Source organism: Larus michahellis, chromosome 2, assembly GCF_964199755.1.
Source record: "Larus michahellis chromosome 2, bLarMic1.1, whole genome shotgun sequence".
In the NCBI taxonomy this organism is placed as follows: Eukaryota; Metazoa; Chordata; class Aves; order Charadriiformes; family Laridae; genus Larus; species Larus michahellis.
Window position 1 is genome coordinate 62470871 of NC_133897.1, and position 23659 is coordinate 62494529.

The 23659-nt window shown below is 38.0% G+C and overlaps 1 protein-coding gene across 6 annotated transcripts in view; it reads right to left on the minus strand.

Annotated features, from left to right (window-relative positions):
* Positions 1–880: 880 nt before the first annotated feature.
* The window catches only part of SLC12A7 (solute carrier family 12 member 7), a 74769-nt gene continuing 51990 nt past the window's right edge, over positions 881–23659 (minus strand). For 2 of the 6 annotated variants that reach the window (XM_074575656.1, XM_074575661.1), the window contains exons 18-26: positions 21186–21381; positions 20679–20848; positions 20397–20528; positions 18640–18747; positions 15572–15688; positions 13769–13950; positions 12481–12495; positions 2312–2445; positions 881–1841 (exon numbers count right to left, since the gene is read on the minus strand). In XM_074575656.1, coding sequence (XP_074431757.1) covers positions 1750–1841; positions 2312–2445; positions 12481–12495; positions 13769–13950; positions 15572–15688; positions 18640–18747; positions 20397–20528; positions 20679–20848; positions 21186–21381 — 1146 coding nt within the window. In that variant the 3' untranslated portion in view covers positions 881–1749. Of the gene's footprint in view, positions 1842–2311; positions 2446–12480; positions 12496–13756; positions 13951–15571; positions 15689–18639; positions 18748–20396; positions 20529–20678; positions 20849–21185; positions 21382–23659 lie in introns of all 6 variants that reach the window. The other 4 variants (XR_012585575.1, XM_074575659.1, XM_074575658.1 and 1 more) reach the window with 4 other exon arrangements.

Genomic DNA, 23659 nt, shown 5'->3' on the forward strand with positions numbered 1-23659 from the left:
CATCTCCCTCCTCCTCAGATGTTTTCCCCCCCAAACACACTCAAATTCTCCAGCTAACCTGTCATTCATAATAGTTCTAGGCACATCCTAGCTGCGGTATTTTCTCCTCAATTCACACATCAATGTGTTGGCTCATTGTAAGCTTTCCCCAGACTCATAAACCAAACCATTTGAAATTCACCAGGGCCACGTGATTACATTTCTCTTCTGCCCAGTGGTCTGAGAATGCCTTTTCACGCACTTCTTGATAGCTGTGCAAATCTAGCACCTTCTGGTCAGTCCACAGGGCTTCCGTGTGTATGTTGTACCTAAAGGCCTCTAGAGTGCCTTCGGTGTGCCCCCAGGGTATCTGAGTGCCTATACATAAACCTCATCCTAACCCTACACCCACACACAGTGGTCCACAGGTGCCTTTTGGCATGCACCAGCAGCATCTGAGAGCCATCTGAAATTCAGTAGGTCATCTGATTATCTTTGTGTTCCACCTGTTGCTATGCGTCAAACTACAGGGATTGGTAATGGCTACTTTGTCTTTGCTGTTTAACGTTGTTTTGCTTTGCCTGAAGGAGCTATGATAAAAGCACTGGCCTTGACCCTATTTCAGCCCTGCAATAACTGTTGTCTGAGCAACAGAGATGTTGACTGTCTTATAAAAGAATAGTTTATATATGTTTAAATAAAACCATTATTTTTAGAGTAGAACAATCTTCTGATACTCAACACTTCCAATACCCAAAAAACTCTTAAAATAATATTTACAAAACTAAACAGAGTCCGAAAGGGGGCAGAATTCTGACAGAAGCAAAAAAAAATTTCTATTGAGCACCTGAACTAAATTGTTTGACAATTTCAAATGAAACATACTTAAGAGCTTGTTCAGTTCAGAAAGACAGATTTTATTTTAAACAGCAGCACATACATACAACATTTTCAAAATATACATATTTGAAAACAAGACTGCATTTCATTAACCAACTTGCTGTAGTTTATCAATTGTTACAGTTATATTTGCAACAAGGTGGAGTTACTGCATCATAGCCTTCCTATGAGTTGGATGCTTTTAGGTTTCACTGGTATAATTGTGCAATATACTATAACTGCTAATAGCTCATGAAAGAAAAAATCACACAAGTTGTCAGTTTAATATTACTGCCACCTGGAGACTTCAAGCTACCTGACTATTTTAAATAGAGAAACATTATTTTAAAAGTGTGGCAAATCATGAACTTCATGGAAACACTTTATGCACATAATATACAAGTTTAAGTGGTTGTATACATTTCTGAATGAAGTTTTCTGAATCAGGACTAATCCCAACAGAAGCAACACAGCAGCATTTTGGTAAGGGAGGAAGCCAACTTTTCCTAAAACTTTTCCCTTTTATTTAGATACAGAACAGAGATTAAAATAATTCAGAAGTTGCTTATGTTTAAAAATACCACTGCATTACCATTTATTTTCTTGTATTTAACCGCAATTTAACAAGTGTCAGAATATGCTACACATAAATATCCTAACACATCCACCATTTATTAATTCACTACAGAAATATTTTCTACATAAATCTTCTTAAAATATAATTTAAATGTAACTTTTTAATAGAAAAAGCAGAACACATCATGAGAAGATTCAGCTTGCAGGTAATTTTCAATGCACTAAAACTTTTAATGAAGCTGCTCAAATCATGGCAAATAACTTTGCTTTCTCATTGGGGGTGGGTGGGTGTGTCAAACAAAATGTGCAAACAGGTTAAGAATAAATGGTGATCACTTCACGTCCACTGCCTCGGACCAGGAGAACTCTATCTAGACCTTCTGTGAGAACTTCCAAAAACTCCATGTCTGAAATATCATTAAGTCAAGGAATTTATTCAGAAAAGACAAAAGTAGCTACTAATCTCTCAAAAAATCTGGCATACAATGCAAAAAATAAGTTAAACAATTTTATCAAGGAGTTTTCCTGTGTCACCCTTTACTGTCCCATTATGTAATCCACCTGCTTGCTCAAGTGGAACAGAGGACTAATTTGGGAGAAGTTTCTAGTTCTGCCCTACTCACCTACAGAAAAAATAAAAATAGAGATTTTAAAAATCAGTTCAAAATTTAGGAATGCTTTACCTCAATTCACTAAAAACCCCATCACTGTCAACATTTCTTAAAAGTCTGTTTGTGGAATCAAAAGTAATTTTCTTGAAGGCAAACTTATGCTTACCATCGTTACTAACGATTATTCCAACAAGTAGGCAATGGCACAATCACAAAAATCAAATGCCTAATTTCAAGAAATATGGAAGCAATATAGTAAAGGATACAGTTTTCATCGCCTTTTCTGTTTTTAGGAGGTCCAGGCATATTCAGGAGAACTAGCTGAGCATGCTGTGATTTATTAAGCACTACTCCGTTGAGCTTCACTGCGGTGTGCATTCTTCTCACATTTGACTGATTCCTAGCATGCAAGCAAATATTTTTAAGTATTGTCACAATAGTTGAGCTCTATGTAGTTGAGCTCTATGTAGTTGAGCTCTATGTAGTTGAGCTCATAAATTTAATCTGTAGGTACACAGAATAAGCTATTTTCATGGACACCAGTATTTGTACACATTCAAAATAAGTTTGAGAAAACGCAATACCTAAGTGTTCTTTTCAAAGAAAAAATCTTTAACTCTGAAATTCAAGCAATTCTAACCAGATTGCCAAAATGCACAAAATATTTCAATCGACACTTTTACAAAGATGAAGCAGAAAATTTCAATATAAATTAAGTTTAGTCAAAAAGACTGAGAATCCAGTTTGTTGAATTATATAAGAGACTAACTGGATTTGTATAAGAAATTCTGAACATAAGAATTACAGGAATGCAATGGAAAGATTACAGTATTTATATTGCACAATACAAGGTTTCTCTCATGCTCCTTTGGAAACATTACAAGATTACTATAAGCCCGGTGAAGAAAATTCAGAAACAGCATAAAACTTACGAAAAATTAGTTTCTCACATCCTAAAAGGCAGTAAGCAATGAACTGAAAGTGAGCCTCTCCCCTTATATTATCAAAATTAACTAATGCTTTCCTTCTTACAGCCACAAATATAATAGTTGTAGATTTATGCATAAGAGGAAGAAACTGCTAGGACTTCAGAGATTTCCTTATTTCAGGATCTACCTTGGATGGTTTAATTGCCCTTCAGACCAAGACAAAAGAATAGTTTCCTTATAGTTCCTGAGAAACTACCACCTGTGTAAAACTAGCCAAGACTGGAAACGAGTCATGCGCTACAGCGTATGACTCTACCTAATCCCATTTATCCAAAAGATCTGCTGCCCAAAAGTAGACTCTTTACAAGTGAAGTGAGTCACTTCAAAGGGAATCTCAGAAACAACATGTGACAGCACATCTCAAGAACAGAGATACTGACATACTGATATAAGCCACTTTTTAATCACTATACTATGCAATTTTCTTAGCACTGTAACTAGGTCTCACAGTAAAAGCACAACTGTACCCTGCTCAGCTGGGCTCACATATTGTTGTGGTGGTGTGTTCTCCCCCTCCCCCACCCGGCTCCTTCTCAAGCCATAACCACCAGTGGGAGTTGTGATGAATTGCACCCGGACTTTGGGGGATGGCTGGCAACACAGTCAAAACACTGTCTGGAGTGGAAACCTAGATACTTTGTTCCCATGCGAATATGACTATAGGTCAATTATCTCACTCTATAAATAGCGGACGGCCCAAGAGTCCTTTGAACTCTCCTGCATGGCAGCAGACTGCACACCAGGATCTCCCCTGCAGTGGGAATGCTCGCTTAAGGTTCTACTCCTCAAGGCTGAGCAATTCCTTGCTGCAGCAGATTCTCGGTAAGTGACTAATAGCATGCTAAACTTTGAAATCTTAGCTAAGTGATATAAAGGATTGATTGCGCATATATCATCCCTTAGACATAAACCGTTGGCCAAGTCTGGGACTAGGACTGGATCCAGCCGCACCTAGACTCCTCTCTGAGGAGGAGTTTAGAAAGCAAGGGGGTCCTTTCTGAATCTTGTGACTCAACAGGAGGGTCTCCCTGAGAGCTTGTCTCACCTTGTCCTCTATGCAGTAAATAAAATGTACCTTTCCATTCAATCTCGTAAAACACTGTCGCATTCACTACTAACTTTGTTGAATCACCGTTTTATATTAATAAATATTTCACTACTCTTACGAGTGAAGTTAATCACTCCGCCTGCGACAACTACAACAGAGAGAAAACCAGCAGGTTAGTAGCAGCAGGACATAAGACATCTTCTGAAGTGCTTGATCAATCTGGCACCTTTTGAATTCCACTAACAGCCATCAAAATTACAGCACAAGCACCACCACTGTATCAGCTTAAGTAAACAATAGAAATTAATGAGATCTCTTTTCCCAAAAGAAAAACATTTAGGAGGCCAAAATTTACAAGAGGAAACACATAACTTTGTTCTACTACCAGAGGTCGTTTCAAGGGGACTACACCAACTCCAAGAATCTTCTAGCAACATGAGCCCACCCTCAGATTATATTTGTGAAATGTGCTTAACTGATTCGTGTCAGTGTGGACAGTGTTAGGGCCACAGGGTGAAGTGTGACCTTTGATTGTTTTGTCTGTATGGCCGCAGATGAGACGGTGTGTCTGTCGTGTCTGTGTTTTGCAGGAGCCACCTGGCGAACATTCTAGAATACCAACTTAAACCGGTCCTGTTGTTATCTGCATAGTGACCTGTAAGGGGGGGGATACACCCATTCTTGGCAAGGGCCAACCATTTTAGAGGCAGTTATGAATATGTATTAGTATAGGAGATATAAACCAAAAATGGGGTCTGTAAGGTGTGTGTCTTGGTTGGGCAGAGACCCCCGGCACACCCAGCGCTGTTTGCTTGCCTTTATTCCTTTAATAAATTATAAATTCTAATTGGAATCCTGTTTGCGATTAAATCATTTATGACAATTTGGGGGCTCGTCCGGGATGGTCTTAGTTCCTGAATTCTGACTTGATCTAGGAGGGGCGCCCCACCATTAGGTGGCTTCTGATCAGGTCAGGTCGGGACTAACGCCATCCTGAACCTGAGTAAAGGCAAGCAAAGAAAAGATTTTGATTTTTATTTTTATGAGCTCCCTTGCCGGCTGCAGCAGTTTATTTTACCCGTAATTCTGCGCGCGAAGATCCGAACGAAGACGACGGAGTCGTAAGTATTTAAAGTGTATACCATTCGGTTGGGTGGGATTCGGTTGCCTGTGTGTAAGAGTGTGATTGAGACGGAACCTGGTTCCGAAGTGATTGTGGAGGTCTTCTAACCGCGGTTCCAATCTCCCGCGAGGGACTTGGCCGGTGAAGGACCGAAGCGATTCCTATAGGATTCGTGGGTGGGTGATAGGTCCTAAACCCCCTGCAAGACACTCTTACTGGTAACCAAGGGCTGTAGGAATTGCCGCAGTAAAATTCCTAGATGGGTCAGACAAAATTGAAGACCCAGGACCAGAGGAAAGGGAGCAAATTACCAGATATACCATTGGAAAGTCCAGTAGGAATAATGATTAGGAATTGGAATGAAAGGGGCCCCAGAAAAGGAAAAAGTAAATTAAAATTAGTTCACTATTGTATGATTGAATGGCCGAAGAAACCTTTAAAACCACATGTCTTTTGGCCTGGTTTTGGATCCTTTGAAGACTGAATTTGCCAGGCCTTAAATCTATATGTTAATTCAAAGGAACCTTTTAGTCAGGAGGAAAGTGATTATGCAGGATTATGGATCAGGACTTCACGTTCTTTTCCGGCTTCAATACTTAGATTAAAAACGGATGAAAAGTCTGAGAAAGAAGAAGGAAACAAAGACGAAAAAGGGAAGGAAAAAGATGATAAAGGCGAACGACTGGATAACTTACCACCTCCATATCCTAACAATCCTCCTCCAGGGGCCGCAGTACCCCCACCAGTGCCACCGTTACCCCTGCCTCCACCACCGACAGCACCGGAATTAGATCGACCTCCGGCTGCATGTACGAGAAGTAGAACTGCCACATCTGGGGGAGCTTCTCTATATCCCTTACGAGAAGTACCCCTCAGAGGCAATCAGGGAGGCATCGGGTTTGTGGCAGTTCCATTAAATACCACAGATGTAAGGAATTTAAGAAAGAAATGGGGACCCTATTAGATGATCCCCTTGGAGTAGCAGAAAAACTAGACCAATTTTTAGGACCTAATACTTATACCTAGGAAGAAATACAATCCATTTTAGGGATCTTATTTACTGCTGAGGAAAAGGGACAAAAATTTTTGTAGCAGCAGTAAAAGAAAGTCAGAAAAATCAGAATCCGTTTAGAGAGAAAAGGGAAAAAAAGAATAGAGCAGACACCCAGAGGACAGCCTCATAGGGAGAGATTCACAATTCCTGTCTGTTACTACTGTAACAAGAGGGGACACGTTCAGAGGAACTGTCGTAAGCGAGAACAAGATGAGAAAATGTTCAAAGAAGAATAGGGGTGTCAGGGGCTATATCTTTTCGGGACTTAAACATCAACAGAGCCCTTGATAAAATTATTAATAGGTCCCCATAAGGAGGAGGTTTTATTTTTAGTGGATACAGGAGCTGAAAAATCAACCATTCAGAAACTTCCAAAAGGAACAGAGATAGGGAAGAATTATATGTCAGTAGTCGGGGCAAAAGGAGAACCTTTTAAAGTCCCTATCTTGAAAGATGTAGAAGTAGAAACAGAAAAGAAAATTTGTCTTAATGATTTACTTTGGCTCCCTGAAGCGGAATACAATTCACTAGGAAGGGATCTGATTTTGAAGTTAAACTTGAGCATTCAGAGTCAGGGGAACAAACTGCAGATCAAATTATATACTTTAACACAGGAGGATGAAGAAGCTATTAACCCCTCGGTGTGGTATAAAGAAGGGGAAACTGGAAAAATAAAAATGGACCCCATAAGCGTTCAAATAATATAGATCCACATCGCTCGATTAGATTAGTAGCAGGAGAAACTGAAGAGGGGACCCGAGAAGCTACTATTAAATTGTTAAATTTTCTAGGGGAGAAGGGATTGAAGGTGTCCCAATCAAAACTACAGTTTGTAGAAAAGGAAGTAAAATACTTAGGACATTGGCTAAGTAAGGGAAAGAAGAAACTAGATTCTGATAGGATATCTGGGATTCTATCTTTAAGACGCCCACAAACTAAAAAGGAGGTTCGGCAAATATTGGGATTATTAGGATATTGTAGATCATGGCTTGAAAATTATAGTGACAAAGTAAAATTTCTATATGAAAAATTAACTAGTAACCAACTTAAGTGGTTTACAGAAGATGACCAGAAATTCGAGGAAATAAAAAAGGCATTAATACAAGCACCTGTATTGAGCCTCCCAGATCTAGAAAAACCTTTCCATCTTTTTGTGAATACATCAAATCAGACAGCATATGGAGTTCTTACTCAAGACTGGGCAGGAATAAAAAAACCTGTGGGGTACTGTTCTAAATTACTTGATCCAGTAAGTAGAGGATGGCCTGCTTGTCTCCAAGCTTTGGTAGCTACCGCATTATTAATAGAGGAAGTTCGGAAAATTACCTTTAGTGCTCCTTTAAAAGTGTATACCCCACACAATGTCAGGAGTGTTTTACAACAAAAGGCAGAAAAATGGTTAACGGACAGCCGGATCTTGAAATATGAAGCAATATTAATAGACTCCCCTGATTTAGAACTGAGGGTGACTTCTGCTCAGAGTCCAGCACAGTTTTTGTTTGGAGAGCCATCAAAGGAAGTACAACATAATTGTTTAGAGGTAATTGAGACCCAGACTAAGGTGAGGCCAGACTTAAGAGATACTGAGTTAGAAAATGCAGAAGTGTTATTTGTAGATGGCTCCTCCCGTGTGGTGGAAGGGAGGAGAAAATCAGGATATGCCATAATTAATAAAAATTTAGAACTTATAGAGTCAGGACCTCTGAGTCCATCATGGTCAGCTCAAGCTAGTGAGCTGTATGCCCTTTGTAGAGCCCTGGAATTATTACAAGGAAAAAGTGGGACCATATTTACGGATTCTAAATATGCGTATGGAGTAGTCCACACTTTTGGAAAAATTTGGGAGGAAAGAGGTTTAATTAATACCCAAGGAAGGAATCTAATACATCAAGAACTAATAGTGAAAATTTTAAAGGCGTTAAGAAAACCAAAGGAGATAGTGGTACATGTGAGAGGACACCAAAAGGGATTAGATTATCGAACCAGAGGGAATAACCTAGCCGATAGAGAGGCCCAGGAAGCAGCCCTGAGGACTCAGGTCGCTAAAATTAATGTAGTACAAGTACAAGGAGACATTAGTGAAAAAGAACTAGAGGAGAAAGAAAAGAAATTTACCCCTGAGGAACAGGCAAAATTAGAGAAAATAGGAGCTAAGTTAGAACAGGGAAAATGGATGCTGCCCGACGGGCGAGAGATGTTGCCAAAAGCTTATGCCAGGGAAATATTAGAACGATTACACACACAAACACATTGGGGTACAAAGGCGATAAGTGATCATTTCCTTAAACAATTTGGCTGTATTGGGATTTTTGAAATAGCAAAGCAAATCACGTGAGGATGTTTAAATTGTCAAAAAGTAAACAAGAAAGTGTTTCAACAAGCAGCCATGGGAGGAAGGAAAACAGCTTATAGACCTTTTGAAAGAATACAAGTCGATTTTACTGAATTGCCTAAGGTAGGGAGAATAAAATATTTACTAGTAATAGTAGATCATTTAACACAATGGGTAGAAGCTTACCCTGTAGCACGAGCTACGGCACAGATGGTAGTAAAAATCTTATTAGAACACTTAATACCTAGATATGGGATAATCCAGTATATTGATTGTGATCAGGGCACACATTTTACTTCTAAAATAATAAAATTATTATGTCAATCATTAGGTATTCAATGGGAATACCACACTCCGTGGCACCCACAAAGCTCAGGGAAAGTAGAAAGAATGAATCAAACAATAAAACAGCAATTGGCTAAATTAATGATTGAGACACAGATGTCCTGGACGAAATGCCTACCATTGGCACTATTAAACATAAGAACTAAGCCACACAGTGAGACTGGATTATCGCCATATGAAATGTTATATGGAATGCCTTACTCCCAAGGGATGCCCCTGGGGAACAATGTAGTTGAAGAATATAGTATCCAAAAATATATAATATCCATTGGAAAAAGGTTAAAAGAACTATGAGAGATTGGGATGATGGCTTAAACACCACCATTAGGATTTGACACGTGTCGCGAGTGAAAGGTCCAGTGAAGCAGTGGAGAGTCACATCTGAGCCCGGAGAAGCCAAGCTAACCATCAGACGAACTTAAAGAGACCTTCATCAAGAAGCATAAGCTAAGTTGCTGTGGGAATTTCATTGTAACTACTCCTGTAGAATTAGTGGACAGGGATAAATACCTATTAGGAAAGGTAATTTAGTCCATTGTGTAAACGGTGTTGTTTATTTTTAAGGGCAAAGTGTTCTACATGTTTTAGAATATATCATTTTCCAAAAAAGAAGTCAAGGATCTAGGAAACAGTTTAGAATTTTCGTGCATTCGCTGTGGGGCCACCACTCCCCTATATAACCTACCATGGGTTAGGCTTTATTGTTGTCAATTTAATCAAAGAGTGTTTCTTGATTGAAGGTTACCCCTTAAAAGATTAAGGAAGAGGGCAAGACCGGAGGGGAAGGAGTGGTGCGGCTTAAAAGGTCTGCCAAGGGCTGCAACCCCTTCGGGCTGTGACCACCGATCACTATGGCCCTGACCGGACCTCTTCTGGTCCTATTTGGGGTAAGCTCCTTGACTCTGGTTATGGCAAACAACTGCAGCCAGTGCGTAGTAACTACTAGGAGGGGACGGGTAAGTTCCCAGACTTTGGTTTATAATATCGAAATAAAAGAAAGAATAAGGGAATCGGTACAGCACAGACTACTATAGAAACAGGAGTGGAATATGAAATTCCCACAGTTGCTAAAAATCTATTTGTAAATCTTGCTGAAAACATTGCTAAGTCATTAAATGTAACTAATTGTTATGTTTGTGGTGGAACAAACCAAGGTGAACGATGGCCATGGGAGGCTATGGAGAGCAATATTAGTAATCCTCAAATATGGAAAACAATGCGAGACAAAATACCAAGATGAGAACTGCTTTGTACCAAAATCGCTTAGCCTTGGATTATTTGCTGGCACAAGAGGGAGGTGTTTGTGGGAAGTTTAACCTTAGTAATTGTTGTTTAGAAATTGATGATGAAGGGGAAGCTGTAAATGAACTTGTAAAAGAAATGAAGAAAATTGCACATGTCCCAGTTCAGACTTGGACTGGGGTCGACCTAGAAGGATTCTGGGAAAACTTTACAGGAGGTGATTGGCTTACTAAAATCGGGATTGTTATACTGGGGGCATTTGCAGGATTGTTAATAATTCCATGTTTTATACCTTGTTTTATTAGACTAATACACTCAGTTATACAAGGAACGCAGATAGCTACAGTACCTGTTGATTCAGAACCAGGGAAAGAGAAAACTCTTTCCCTGATGATACTAAAGGAAAAGAAGATTCAAAACTAATACCCATTCGGCAAGTATTAACTCGGTTGGAAACAAAAACACGAATCAATGCCATAGAAAAAGAAAATGGGGGATTGTGAAATGTGCTTAACTGATTCGTGTCAGTGTGGAACAGTGTTAGGGCCACAGGGTGAAGTGTGACCTTTGATTGTTTTGTCTGTATGGCCGCAGATGAGACGGTGTGTCTGTCGTGTCTGTGTTTTGCAGGAGCCACCTGGCGAACATTCTAGAATACCAACTTAAACCGGTCCTGTTGTTATCTGCATAGTGACCTGTAAGGGGGGGGATACACCCATTCTTGGCAAGGGCCAACCATTTTAGAGGCAGTTATGAATATGTATTAGTATAGGAGATATAAACCAAAAATGGGGTCTGTAAGGTGTGTGTCTTGGTTGGGCAGAGACCCCCGGCACACCCAGCGCTGTTTGCTTGCCTTTGTTCCTTTAATAAATTATAAATTCTAATTGGAATCCTGTTTGCGATTAAATCATTTATCACAATATTATATTAATATTATATATTAAATGTGGAGTTGAGAACAGCAGCCAGATAGAGGTTCATGCAAACATAGGGGACCAAGAAAGATGGAGAATGCTGGGAGCATATGTACTTGTGTACTACTAAGTTCCTTTTTTTTTTTTTTTTTTACTATGAAGGGAAAAGCCGTTAACAGGATATTACTACAAGTAGCATGTCTTACGTTGTATTTTCATGCTTGATTTTGCAGGGACAATTGGAAAAAAACAAGGCATTTTGCTGGAAGTTTAGTGGCCAGTGCAGACCAGCCCTATCAATTCCAATTGATTCTCTTCGCACACGTGCACACCCCTATTTTCCCCCCAAGACATTTCCAAGACTTAGTTTATTAGTCCCTCCTGGGGGATTTTCTGTCGCAGCAGCCATCTGTTGTAAGAACCAACTGTAAAAAAAATAATATATGGAACAACAGAATACTTGAAGATCAGTTTTTCAGAAGCAGAACAGCTGTTTGAGAAGACCAAAGAACAACTATGAAGAGAGAGGCAAGAGTGAAGAAGTGCACAAATACTGAAGTAGAAACGTTGTTAAACAAAAGATAAACCGCAGGGGAAATATGCAGGGTGTATACTTGTGATGGAGTGGGCAAGAATTCATCAGAGACATAAAGGTTCGAGTTGACTAAAGGTACATTGTGTACAACGTGTATTTCATTTAGCCTTCAAGCACTCGTAGAACTGAAATCATACATGGTACAGAAGTGAGCTCTCTCAGCTTTCATAAGCAGCTCAATCTGTTAAACAGGCAAAGTGAAAACAACAGTGGGCACTGAAAAGAAGCAGAGCAGTCACCAGTCAGTTCCACCCAAGAACAGAGATGTGTCCCATTTTTGCATGGTGTCATACCCAATATATATCTGAGCTTACATTATTTGTACACACAAACTGGTTGGTGGAAGTGAGACAAGAACTGGCATTTGATGAAACGTGATAGTTCCCTTTGTGAACAAATTCATCCTTATTGTTCAATTAGTTATATCACAGTGGGGACTATTTTTCCAGAACAAAAATGTATTCACTTTTTAATGCAGGTAATTAGAAAACTCAATATTGCACTGGTGCAGAGGAGTACTGTCAGGTTTCACGTTCTTACAGAAACTAAAATGCATGTTCTGTGACTTACCTTGAATGGAGAGTTGATAACATTTAGAAGAAAACATTAACAAGTTACAATGGAGAATATTTTTCAGTGATAAATGCTAAATCACAGTAAACAGAAACAAGGTACAAAAGAATACATGCACTGCAAATCATGATGTAGGAAACATGCATACAATGTACAAGACCACAAGAACCAGGGAACACAGCCTACATTGCTAAAGTGAAATGAAATTGAGACTTACAGGTTTCCCCATTCTCTACACGGAAGGGAAGCAAATACACAGGAAAAAATATTTATGCCATTAGGTACATTTTAAATTCAACATCATTAAGATATTTTTATATTAACATAAAGTTTGAACTGTTATTTCCACCACCTAACCACATACATTATTTTTTAAAACTACTCTGACATCTGTGTCTTGCACAATTTTAAAGAAGTAATAGGAAATATTTCTAAGATACTAACAAAAAACCCCCTAAGAATTAGAGTATAATACATGCCAGAACAAAACCAGTGCTTCAGAGCGTGAGCAAGATGATGTTTGCAATTTGCAGAAGGCAAACTGTTTCTAAAGAGCTCAGACCAAGTCCACAAAACAACTTTGGATTTTAAAGGTGCCAATTCTAATTGTACCTTCTATGGTCTACAAGTCCTAGATTTAAGACACAATTCCTTTAGATATTAAAATTTCTCTCGACTTCCACTGTTTTGCTTTGGACACATGCAGAAAATAGTCTATGCCATGCTTATAACTGCATTCTTCCAGAACTCAAAATACGCGTGTGTGTGCTTGAAGCACAACATGAGGAAGCAAACAGGCTGATATCTTTCTGTCATTGGTTTGTGTCTACTACAGCAGGCTTGACACAGGCAGTAGCTCTTATCTAGTAAGTGACTTCTATTTAAGAAAAAGACATTAGGGAATATTTCAACAGGAAATACTTAATATAACAAGACATATAAAGCACAAATTTTATATTGATTTAATGATGAGTGACCAATGTTCCTTTGAAAAAAAAAAAAAGACGACCAAAACAAATTAAAAAGCAACCAAAAACCAAAACATCAACTAAATGTCTTGAAAGAGTCTATCTGCTTCTTTGGTACACCCTCTACCCCAACAAAACACAACGAGACAGGTGAGTGATATACAGTGTTTTGTTACCCATGAGAAAAGAGAAAACACACAAAAGTTATGATTAAGCATTTTAACATCTATGCTTTCTGGTACAATCCAGAAGTTGAGTTAATAGCTTAAAGTCTGTCATATTTAAGCTTCATTCACAACATTCTTGTGAATGACTCTTCATAGTCATTGTTGTTCCACCCAAGTCCATGCCAGTTTCATAAGGATGCCATTTAAGTGAAGTGCATGGAAAAATCATGTTTGTACTCAAATTTTAAATGAGCCAGAATCTCCTAAAAAACAAAACCCAGAACACCAACACCACCACAACAAACAAAACCCCCCACACTAAAATGCACATAACCAAACACAAAACTCCAAACACCACACGTATACTTACGGCTTCATGTTGAAAATATCTTTGAAGCCAGACACATTTGAATCTTTGTGTTTATGCTTTTCAGCTACAAGCTTTTCTTTAGTCCAGGTCATTTGCACTTTTTCCGGCACAGCAGCAGCCACACTTGCTTTAACTACTGGAGTTGAGTGTGAGGCAGTGTTTCTGTCATGGATCAGCTGAGCCTGGCCACAAAACAATCACCCCAAGATTCAGTCAAAGAGTGTTTGTAGAGTACACATTATTAAAATTTTCAAAAGGAATTTCACAGCAATGGAACAAAAGAAGATACAGAAAAATGCACCTTACTTTGTGAACAAATACCAGATTGTTTTGACTTCAGCATGAAATGAAACTGCTTGTAAAAATGTGGTCATTTGTTTATATTTGCAGGATTACATATGGGCTAGGATGTTACTGTTGCAATGATCTAAAGTGAGGTTGAATCCAGGCTGAGGGTACTTTATTAACACCAGGGGGTTTTGCCAGTGAAAACCTTGAAAGCCAGTGCTCTCATTCTTCATCAGTTACACTGTTATTTTCTCAGATGCTGCCATAAACACTGACCGTCATTTCTCTCCATATGTGTGATGATTCAGAAGAATCAATTTCATTCAGGCCAATCAAAAGCATGCATAAAATCAAAGCAGATGAGAAAACTACTTTCTGCCTCTGAACAGTGATTTCCCTAGTGGTTCACAAACTGTAATTGCAGCTGTTTTTAAATGCCTAAGAACTTCTGTATTTTCGCTGAATTATTTCCCTAGTCCCTATCCTTCAGGATTCCCAAATCGTAGAGTTCAGTTCTGAGGTTCACATAAATATCTATTTGTTTGACAGTTTTGTGTATTCCCAGAAGATTAAATCACAAGTCAAGACTACAAATCAGAAATTACTGTGAATACAGTTCTACCATGAGAACGGAAAAAGCTCACAAAAACACGCCGATTCTGTATGTACTGGTAATCCAATGAACTAAAGTTTCAAACTAACAACTGTAAGATGTACACTTCAATGGAAGAAAGTTCTTTTAGAAAGACAGGCCAAGAGAAATTCTGGACCTATAGCACATGTTTATGAAAACGCAAAGACAGCAAAAGCACACTTTGTTAGTGCTATTTTGATACCAAATTAATTAGATGGAATAAAACACATTCTTCTCATACTTCATGAGGAAAAAGAAACACAAAGTTATACAGCATTTCTACAAACTAGGCTACACATCTTTAGATACGAGCAACACTTCAAGTGCACACTAGAACCATGGACTGCATCAGTCCGTTTCCTTTCAAACTCACCATGCAGAAAGTAGTAATGACATTCACGGGTTAATAAGGGCTTGTCAATAAGCATAGAAGTTTCCTTAAAAAGCCCTAGTATATCTATACAGTCTCTGAGAAGCTTCAGTGCTTCGATATAAGAACTTTAAAGTAAGGCAACGCTTTGTGAAAGCATGAAATATACTTATTAATGAAACACCCACTATTATGACTTTTTAAGAGATAAGAGGCAGAGAAGTATTTTTGCTCCTGGCTCTTAAGAAAAACTTGCGCTCTCAGACACAAATTTTTCTTTTATGGAAATTAAGTGTGAGAAACAGAACGTAGTTCATGCTGCAGAAGCATCACCTAGAGAAAAAAAGTGTAGGGAAAGATAATGGAACTTAAAAATAGTAAAATTAAAATTTATAAAGAACTGTTCCATAACAATGAATGAACAAGTTTTCATTTGTAGTTCAGTTTGCAATAGCGGCACTTCAAGTGTTGCAATGGGAAAGTATATCTAGCCAGTACTATGTCCAACTACCTCTTCCTCTCGATAATCATTAGTCAGCAGTGCCTGAGCATCTTGGCCAATGGACTGTGGACTGGAGTAGCTTTTTCTTCTGATTGAGCCTCGAGACTCATCAGTGATGCTCTGAATCTGGGACAAAAAGGTTACCAATGACAAAAAAAAAAAAACAGTCTACAGGAAGAAGCAGATGACCATATTATTTAAAACAAAAATCGGCTTCCTTTAAATAGATAGGATTTTGTATTGTAGCTTGTTATAAACTTAGTTTGTTTTCACAAACATGCCATTTGTTTATATATACTATGGGGCTCTTTTTGAAGTGTTTAGCAGTTATGAAGTCACTTTACAGAAATTTGTGAAAACATGAAGTGAATTGAATTCTTTAGTCTATATGGGAACCTCAGATATTCACTTGTTTGTGAGGGTCACATCCCTTCATATATGTGATGATTCAGACGAATTGATTTTATTCAGTTACAATCAAAAGTATGAAAAAAAATAAAGTAATCAAGCAGATGAGGAGGCTGTTTTCCAACTCCAAACACTGATTTATTTCCCAGCGATTCAAACTAATTTTGATCCTCACCTACATGCACCCACGTTTTTGCCAATCTTACCTGTCAGCAGCAATCTGCACAACAGCATTTGCGCTTTGCAACCCAACACAAAGTAGTGGTGGGATGGATGACCGCCTTCTCACAGCTCCAACAATATCACTGCCTGACCCAACAGTCATTAGTCAGGACTAGCCAGAGAAGGAAGCCAACAACCACCAGGAACAGAGGCAAGGAAGTAAACAAGGCTCTACATTTTCTTGCATCTTTGCAGCACCGTTGTCGAAGTCAAATAAATAAATGCTTGACAGTTGTGCCTGTCTGTGCAGGTAAGTCTGCAGACCTTACACTTTGCAGGCATGTATTATATTTATGCTTGAATAGAGGCAAATCAACCAAGTTTCTCAAAAAAAGGAAACAAAAATCTGATGAGTCCCTGTGCCCCACTTCCACAAGAAAACCCATGGACAAGATTAAATAAAGTTCCATTTAAAAAAAAAAAAGACAGAAGAGGGAAAGGTGAAGGTGATTCCTAAGGGATAACGGCATGGCTACAAGGGAAACAACAAATAAATGCTATACAAAGCTAAGTTCTCTTTGAGAAGGTTTGTACCTTGTTTGAAGAGGTAAAGCACAGAAGTGAGGTTAAAATACTAATCTTGGTGGTAATAGGAAACAAAACCACAAGCACCATTCAAAGCTGGAATATCAGGGTTACATTTGAATGTCTGGAGACAGATAATGAAAACAAAACCAATGCTAATTTGAACTACTGATACTAATGAGAGAAATGTTTGGAGGTCATCGTAAAACCAGAAGAGATAGCTCAGCTAATTTAAAAGAAGATGATCAGATTACAAGAGGGCCTGCCACACTGAGTGCATATACTCAACTTGTAGCTCCAGAGGAAGTGAAGGCATAACTAAAGCAACATTTTCTGATGAAAACACAAAAGAACAAGGTAGACTAAGGTATCCTAATCAGAAACAACAGATGGATATGGATTGTATTGTTGGACAAGGCTGGAAATAAGTACTAGATTTTCTTGGAATTAAAGGATTTTACTTCAGACCATGAAATAAATTCAATGGTATTTTGAACATCTCAGATTTAACCCTGCCTGATATGACGGAACAAATTGAAGCTGTAATGGTGATGGTTACATTCAGTAATAGAGTAATAGAAAAAACCCAAAACATGGAAGGGAGAAGAGAAAAAATTAAAATCTTCCAAGCAAACAACCCTCCGAAGTAGTGTAGATTACAGACAACTCAACAAGCTGAAAAGCAATTCTTTTGTCTCTACTACAATTTACATGTTAGAGACTACAGAGACTTATGTCCTTGGGCTACTTATATAGCATTCATGAGTAAGTTAAATCCTTAAAAGCCTACTGTAGATTGATTAATCATTCAAACTCCACTGGAAAAATACTAGTGTTTAATAAAGAAATGAGAAAAATCTAAAAACCACTAAGGAGTACAGGAGAGCTTGTTTTTTACTGAAAAGACGTTAGGCAGGCTCAAATCAAAGAAAACTACCATGACACAGATGAGAAGATAGGTAATTTTGAGCAGCACTGTTGTAGCAATACAACGCATCTTTAGGAACCTTAAAAAAACATCCTGTAAAATGGAAAAAAAAGAATAGATACGGAGAGACTAAAAAAAAGGAACGGCATGGACTTGTATGATTAACACCAACAAGGCTTAGGTGTAAAATGAGTTACAATTATCAGTAGACAAAAAAGCCGCAAGAGAAAAATTCTGATTATTTTATGAATGATAGCAGTTAAACACAGTAGAGATCTCTTATTTGGCACAGGAGAGAAATCATTATAAGTGATAGCAAAGCCAATGCATTTAAATTCCTTTTACATCACTAAGAAGTGTTGATTTAATGGGATAGTTAACAGAATGAATGAGGTGGTAGAAGCCAAAAGAAAAAGAAAAATATTTTAAAGTTACAAATATTCACAAAAATACAGCTGCATGCATCTTGTCATCATGCGAAATACCACCAGGGACTAGTAAGGGTAGGGAAGCAGCGAACATAGCATTCCCATCTGGATATCGCAGGATTAGAGGTTAATCAGCTTAATTTTGGCTCCAGAAACAACAATTAATTGATACATAAAACATTCAAAATAATGCAGAAACTAAAAAACAGGCCTTGTTCAATTCACACTGCCAAGGCACAAACAAAGCTAATGATCACAGTTGATTAATCATGAACCTTACCTACAGATATATGTCAAGTTTGAAAATGCTCTGGATATATTTTCCACACTGATTCTCAAATTTTCTGATAGTAAATACTTGCACTAATCTTAACAAGAAGAGAAGAACTCTGAAGTTTTTTTCCCCCACATTATTTTAACCTTGCAAGTGAAACCTGCTGTAGAGAAACTAACATAGAATGCAGTTATAAGAGCTTTTGACTAGTTAGAAACTGATTAGAAGCCCCAGCTAAGAAATACTACTTGTAGATTTTTCACAGAACATCTTGCCAAGCCAAAGTCCCTACCTCTCTCTCCCTTTCGTTCTTTGATAGCTGCATCTGTTTTAGCATTTGAGATCGCTGTTCCATCATAAGCGTCTTCTCATATGTGAACGCAGAAATATCATTTTCAAACTGCAAAAGAGATTGGCATTAGAAACATCAGAAGAAGAGTACTACTCAGAAGAACAACATTTACACAGTGTACCACATTCATTCCTGCATTCATTCAGTCCTGGCTGAATTTATGGCATTAGAGTAATACTAAGCATATAACTGATCAATCATCTCCGCCCTCATTCTTAAAACTTCTTCTTCAAACAGTAATCTTGTACAATGAACTCTCCTACTATATCAATATCAATGTGATCTTTATCTGTATTTGAGGTGCTTGGGACAGACTTTCCATTGTTCTGTTCCAACTAGGCTGCAGAAACAAGAAAGGCTTGAAAGCACTTATTTAAACTGGGTCTGCATTGCTGCCTCCTGAGCGCGTGTGCATATTTGTTTCCTTAAAAACTGTTTAGGGCCACAAAATAACACATTGTCATTTCACCGGTGAGAAGCATTTATGAAGAAACTCCGGCATGTATTCTGACATCAGCTCAAAGCTAAAATACAACGTAAAAAGTCTACAGCAGCCATCTGTGTGGCTACTGACTCATAACGTGTCTCTTATCTTTTGGAAGATTCTCAGGGTTAAATATGACCCACATAAGAAAAGAATAAATTATGCTTTGTATAGTATCTTTGCTCAAAATCCAACCAAGGCTGAGCCTTTTTTATGGCACTCTGTTCGCCTTCTTTCACCTGCACATGCCACAGCATTTTAGTCTTTTATATTCAGTACTCTAAACAAAACAAAAAATAAAATAAATGGATTTCTCTTACTTCCTAGTTCTAAATGTTAACCAAATCTTTCGTAAGTCATTTTTTTTTCATAATTAATTAAAACAATTCTTAACACTTGCTTTATGGCTGATTAGCACGATAAATCTTTTGGGCAGGTTTTGTTCATTCCAGGAACTGGTGGTGGTAGAAGTTTTGAACCAGTTGGCCTGTCTTCCTCTCACTTCAGAAAGAGTTTAAAAGCTTTTTGGGGTTTTTTTTGGCCTTATTTCGGACATTATGCTAGTCATCTTTGAGTGCTGGAAATTAAGTTTTTCTTTAGTTGCCAAAAAAAGCAGGTCTAGACAGACTACAGCTTTAGTCCTTTCTCTTTAGCAATTTATGATCAGTATTTAAAAGAGGGAAAAAAGTTAAAAATTTCATTTTGTCACTATTTCACTTGTAACTCCGTAGCCATATTGTCTTGCCGTTCAGTGCCAAAGAGGCTGGCAGTGCCAAAAACAACTGCCATACTCCCATGGGGGCCTAAGGATTCCTTATTCCAGAGAGATATTTATACAGCAGTTGGAGAGATAGACATGTTCACCCTCTCTCACGTTGGATGCCATGGCTTATTAGACTAAGCATGTTCAGCCTTCTGTTTTTTTCCTTCCCGAATGAACTATCACTACGGACTAGTCCTCATAAAGTAGGCATTAACACATCAAGATGGCCCAATTCTACTTGACAAAATCATTAAACTCACTATAAACTCAAATACACTAGCATTGTGATACGGTAAGATAATGCTGCTTAAAAAACAACCTTATTCTTGGTGGGACTGCAACGTTTCCCTTTTTATCTTTGGGCTAACATCTCTTAGTTTCAAAAACGTTAAATCCTTTTTCCCAAGTTTAGTCTCAATTGCACCTAAAAAGACATATGCAGTAACATACCATTTCAACAACTTCCACTTCAGCATTCAGTCTGAGATGATATAAAAACATCTGAAGATCCTTCTTCATTTGAATGCTATTATCATCCATTTGAGCAACAGTGAAGATACGCATTTTACATTTTCTCCAAACCTATCAAAAAGATACATTATAAAAATTCATAACACGGTGATTGCCATCACCATGCATAATGCTATCAAGGTGAAAGAATATTTCATTAGAAACCCTTAAGACTATTAACTGCTGGAAAATGAAATCCCGGCCATTTTTTGTTGTCCTTGCCTTGTGCTGTCGAAGGAGAAAAGGCAGTAACATCAGCATACCACCATCATGAACAATCCACCACACATCTATGTTTCCCTCAGTAAAACGTTCTTGATTTGTTGGGAATAAGTCAATGTTTTTAGCCACCAACAGTGCTTGCTGAGCTGCTGTTGTTTCTCTTACAGTATCTGCAAGGGAAAGCAAGACATTTGATCAAGGACTTATAGTTTTCAATCACAGCCTTTGTTTTTAATTCAAAGGTTTAAATCCTCACAGATTCTGCTGAGGCAAAAGAGGAACATCCTGGGTTTAGTGGGTTTAGAGACTAACCAACTTAGGAGAAGAACAAAACACGCCATGGTTGAAGAGATTGAGGGCTGAGAAAACAGACTCCACATGAAATCAGATGTGGAGAAATATCCACTTGTCTCCTGGATGTTCAGCATCACACTTCCTCCACACAGCAAATACATTAGTTACACAGTTGTATTGCAAATGCATAGGACAAAGTCAGTAAACGCATACCAACAAAATTTTTCCATGAGAAACGATTTTCTGTTTGCTTCCATGACTGTGGCCATGCCATCAGGACTGTGTTGTGCTTCATCCCTCCTAGACCAGCTGACTGAATCAAATACGATATTCCATCTCTGAAATTAGGAGACACCACAATCTGGCAAAATCCTTTAGTCTTTTCTACTCCCATTAAGGCCTTAACATTCTGCAAAAAGAAGATTACACATTGGGAAATACAATCATCAGCACTGGTAATAAACACCATAAGGAGTAACAGCACTAAATAAGAGCAAAACATTAGCTATAATGTACAACCAACATTGAGAAACCAATTCCAAATTCCAAAGCAGTGAACATGATTCTATAACAACCAAAAACCAAAACACCCACCTCCCCGGCAAAAGACACCACACACAGGTTTTTCATTACTTTAGTTGTTCAGCCTTTTATTTCCAAAGAACAATGAACAAGATACATGCAAAACCACGCTGACAAAGATAAATAAAATAACACTGCTTCAGGTAAAGTCAAAACTGCTAACTGACAAAGCACTGTACATTTGGAATGACGAGTCCTTTCTTTTGGACTTGGAAGAGTTCAGAAAAGCATGATGCCAAGGACTTGAGAAGAGGCCAAAGGTCCTTAAACAACTTTGACATTAAGAAGCTGATTCTTTATTTAATCGGCTCCCAAAATGGAAAAAATAGATGTGCAGGCAACAATTGCAATCACTTCCTGAATAATGACAAGATAAACTGACTAGATTAAGTCTCCCACACCCCATTAGTTTCAAGATGGCTCCCTCTTCTTTTAAACAGACAAATAACAAAGTAATTTAAAAGTAGCATTCAAAATGCTTTTAAGGTTGACTAGGGAACATCAGCTTTAGCATTTACTATGTTTTGATGCAAAATCCTATCATTACCAATGACTTGTATGGGAGATCAGAATGGTTTCAGAAGGAAGAACCAGTACATCAAAATTTGGAATTTTGGAAGCACCAAAATTCTTATCAAAAACCATCAGGAACAGATTTGATCACAGAATGTCTGGCACTGGCTCAGCATGGCTTCACATCAGAAATTCTGTTTAGTAGAGGGGGAAAAAAAAAAAAGCCTTCAGAGAATTTGGTAGCAAAGCTAACAAGCCTGTTAGAAAAGGTAACAAGTCTGCCACCGTGCAAACAGTATCTGCGAGGGCATATCAGTTTAAATAGATGCTTTTTCCTTTTTAAGAGACAGACAGGAGAAATCTTGATTTCCTGAAGATCTTCTAGAAACATTTTCTAGTTGAATTTTTCCAAAGCCAGCAAGGCCTCCAGATGTTCAAACTTTTACAACTCATCTTAATTTCCATTTTAAAAGCACCAGTTTCCCTAACCTTAACACCAGGCCTGACTTTCTAGAGAACCCAGAGATTAGCGCTCCCTTAAATTCATTCCTGTTGCACCTCAAAAATGTAGTTGACTTCAAGTTAAGCCAACTATAGGTAACATTTCAAATCCTCATGGGTAAGCAGTTTCTGTTTAAAGGTTTTTCTTTGGTTTATGTCAGAGGCCTGATTGTATTCTTGGTCTTGTTTTCTACTCACACGCGTTGATAACAACAGCTTAATAACAATCACTTTCACAATAGATCATTGCTAGACTTTTTCAGCCAGGTTTTCAAGCTGCTTGCTCTCTTGGAGCCTTTTCATGTGATAACAGCTAGGCCATCTGGCTTCATACTTTCTTATTTTAAAAACCACTAGGGACAAGACTGAATACCAAGAGGGATCAAAAAGAAAGCTGTAAGAAAAAGGGTAGTTAGCTTTAAATGCATTTCGATATCTCAAATGCTCATCTATTTTAGAGATACCAGGTCTGAAAAAATCACAGGCATTTTTACACAGCTTTGAAGACAACCTGGATCAAAATATCAGACATTTCAACTGATACTCTTTTCAACGACATTGAAGATATTAACCAATTTTGGAAGATATAATGGCAATCATCCTACTTTTGGAGTAGACTTTACAGTAGTTTTCTAAAGGCAACAGATTTTTCAATGGTATTCAATACAATACATGAAACATAGTATTTTCTAAAAACGTTTCCCCACTCTATAAAGTTAGGAGTAGGAAAGTGTGCATAGGTAAGCAAATTATCTGAGTTACACCAATACTGGATTAAACAAAAGTACACAAGTTGCTTAAGAGTAAACAAAAAGGGAAACTTGCTTTGCATTGGAAGTTCAAGCTGTACAAACAATGGATCTTCAGAAACTCAGTCTATTAACTTCCCCTTTTCCTTCAGAGGACAACTTAAAATTAAGTTCAGGTATTTTCAAGGGCTTCCCACAAAAACATTTATGTGTTTCCAATCGGGTAGCACAGTCAAACACTGACAAGTTGCCAGGAAAAAACAGAAAGATTCCAGTTCAGTTCACTTGTGTTTGTAAGCACAGTTAGATGTCATCTTAAACTACATGACAACTTACCATTTT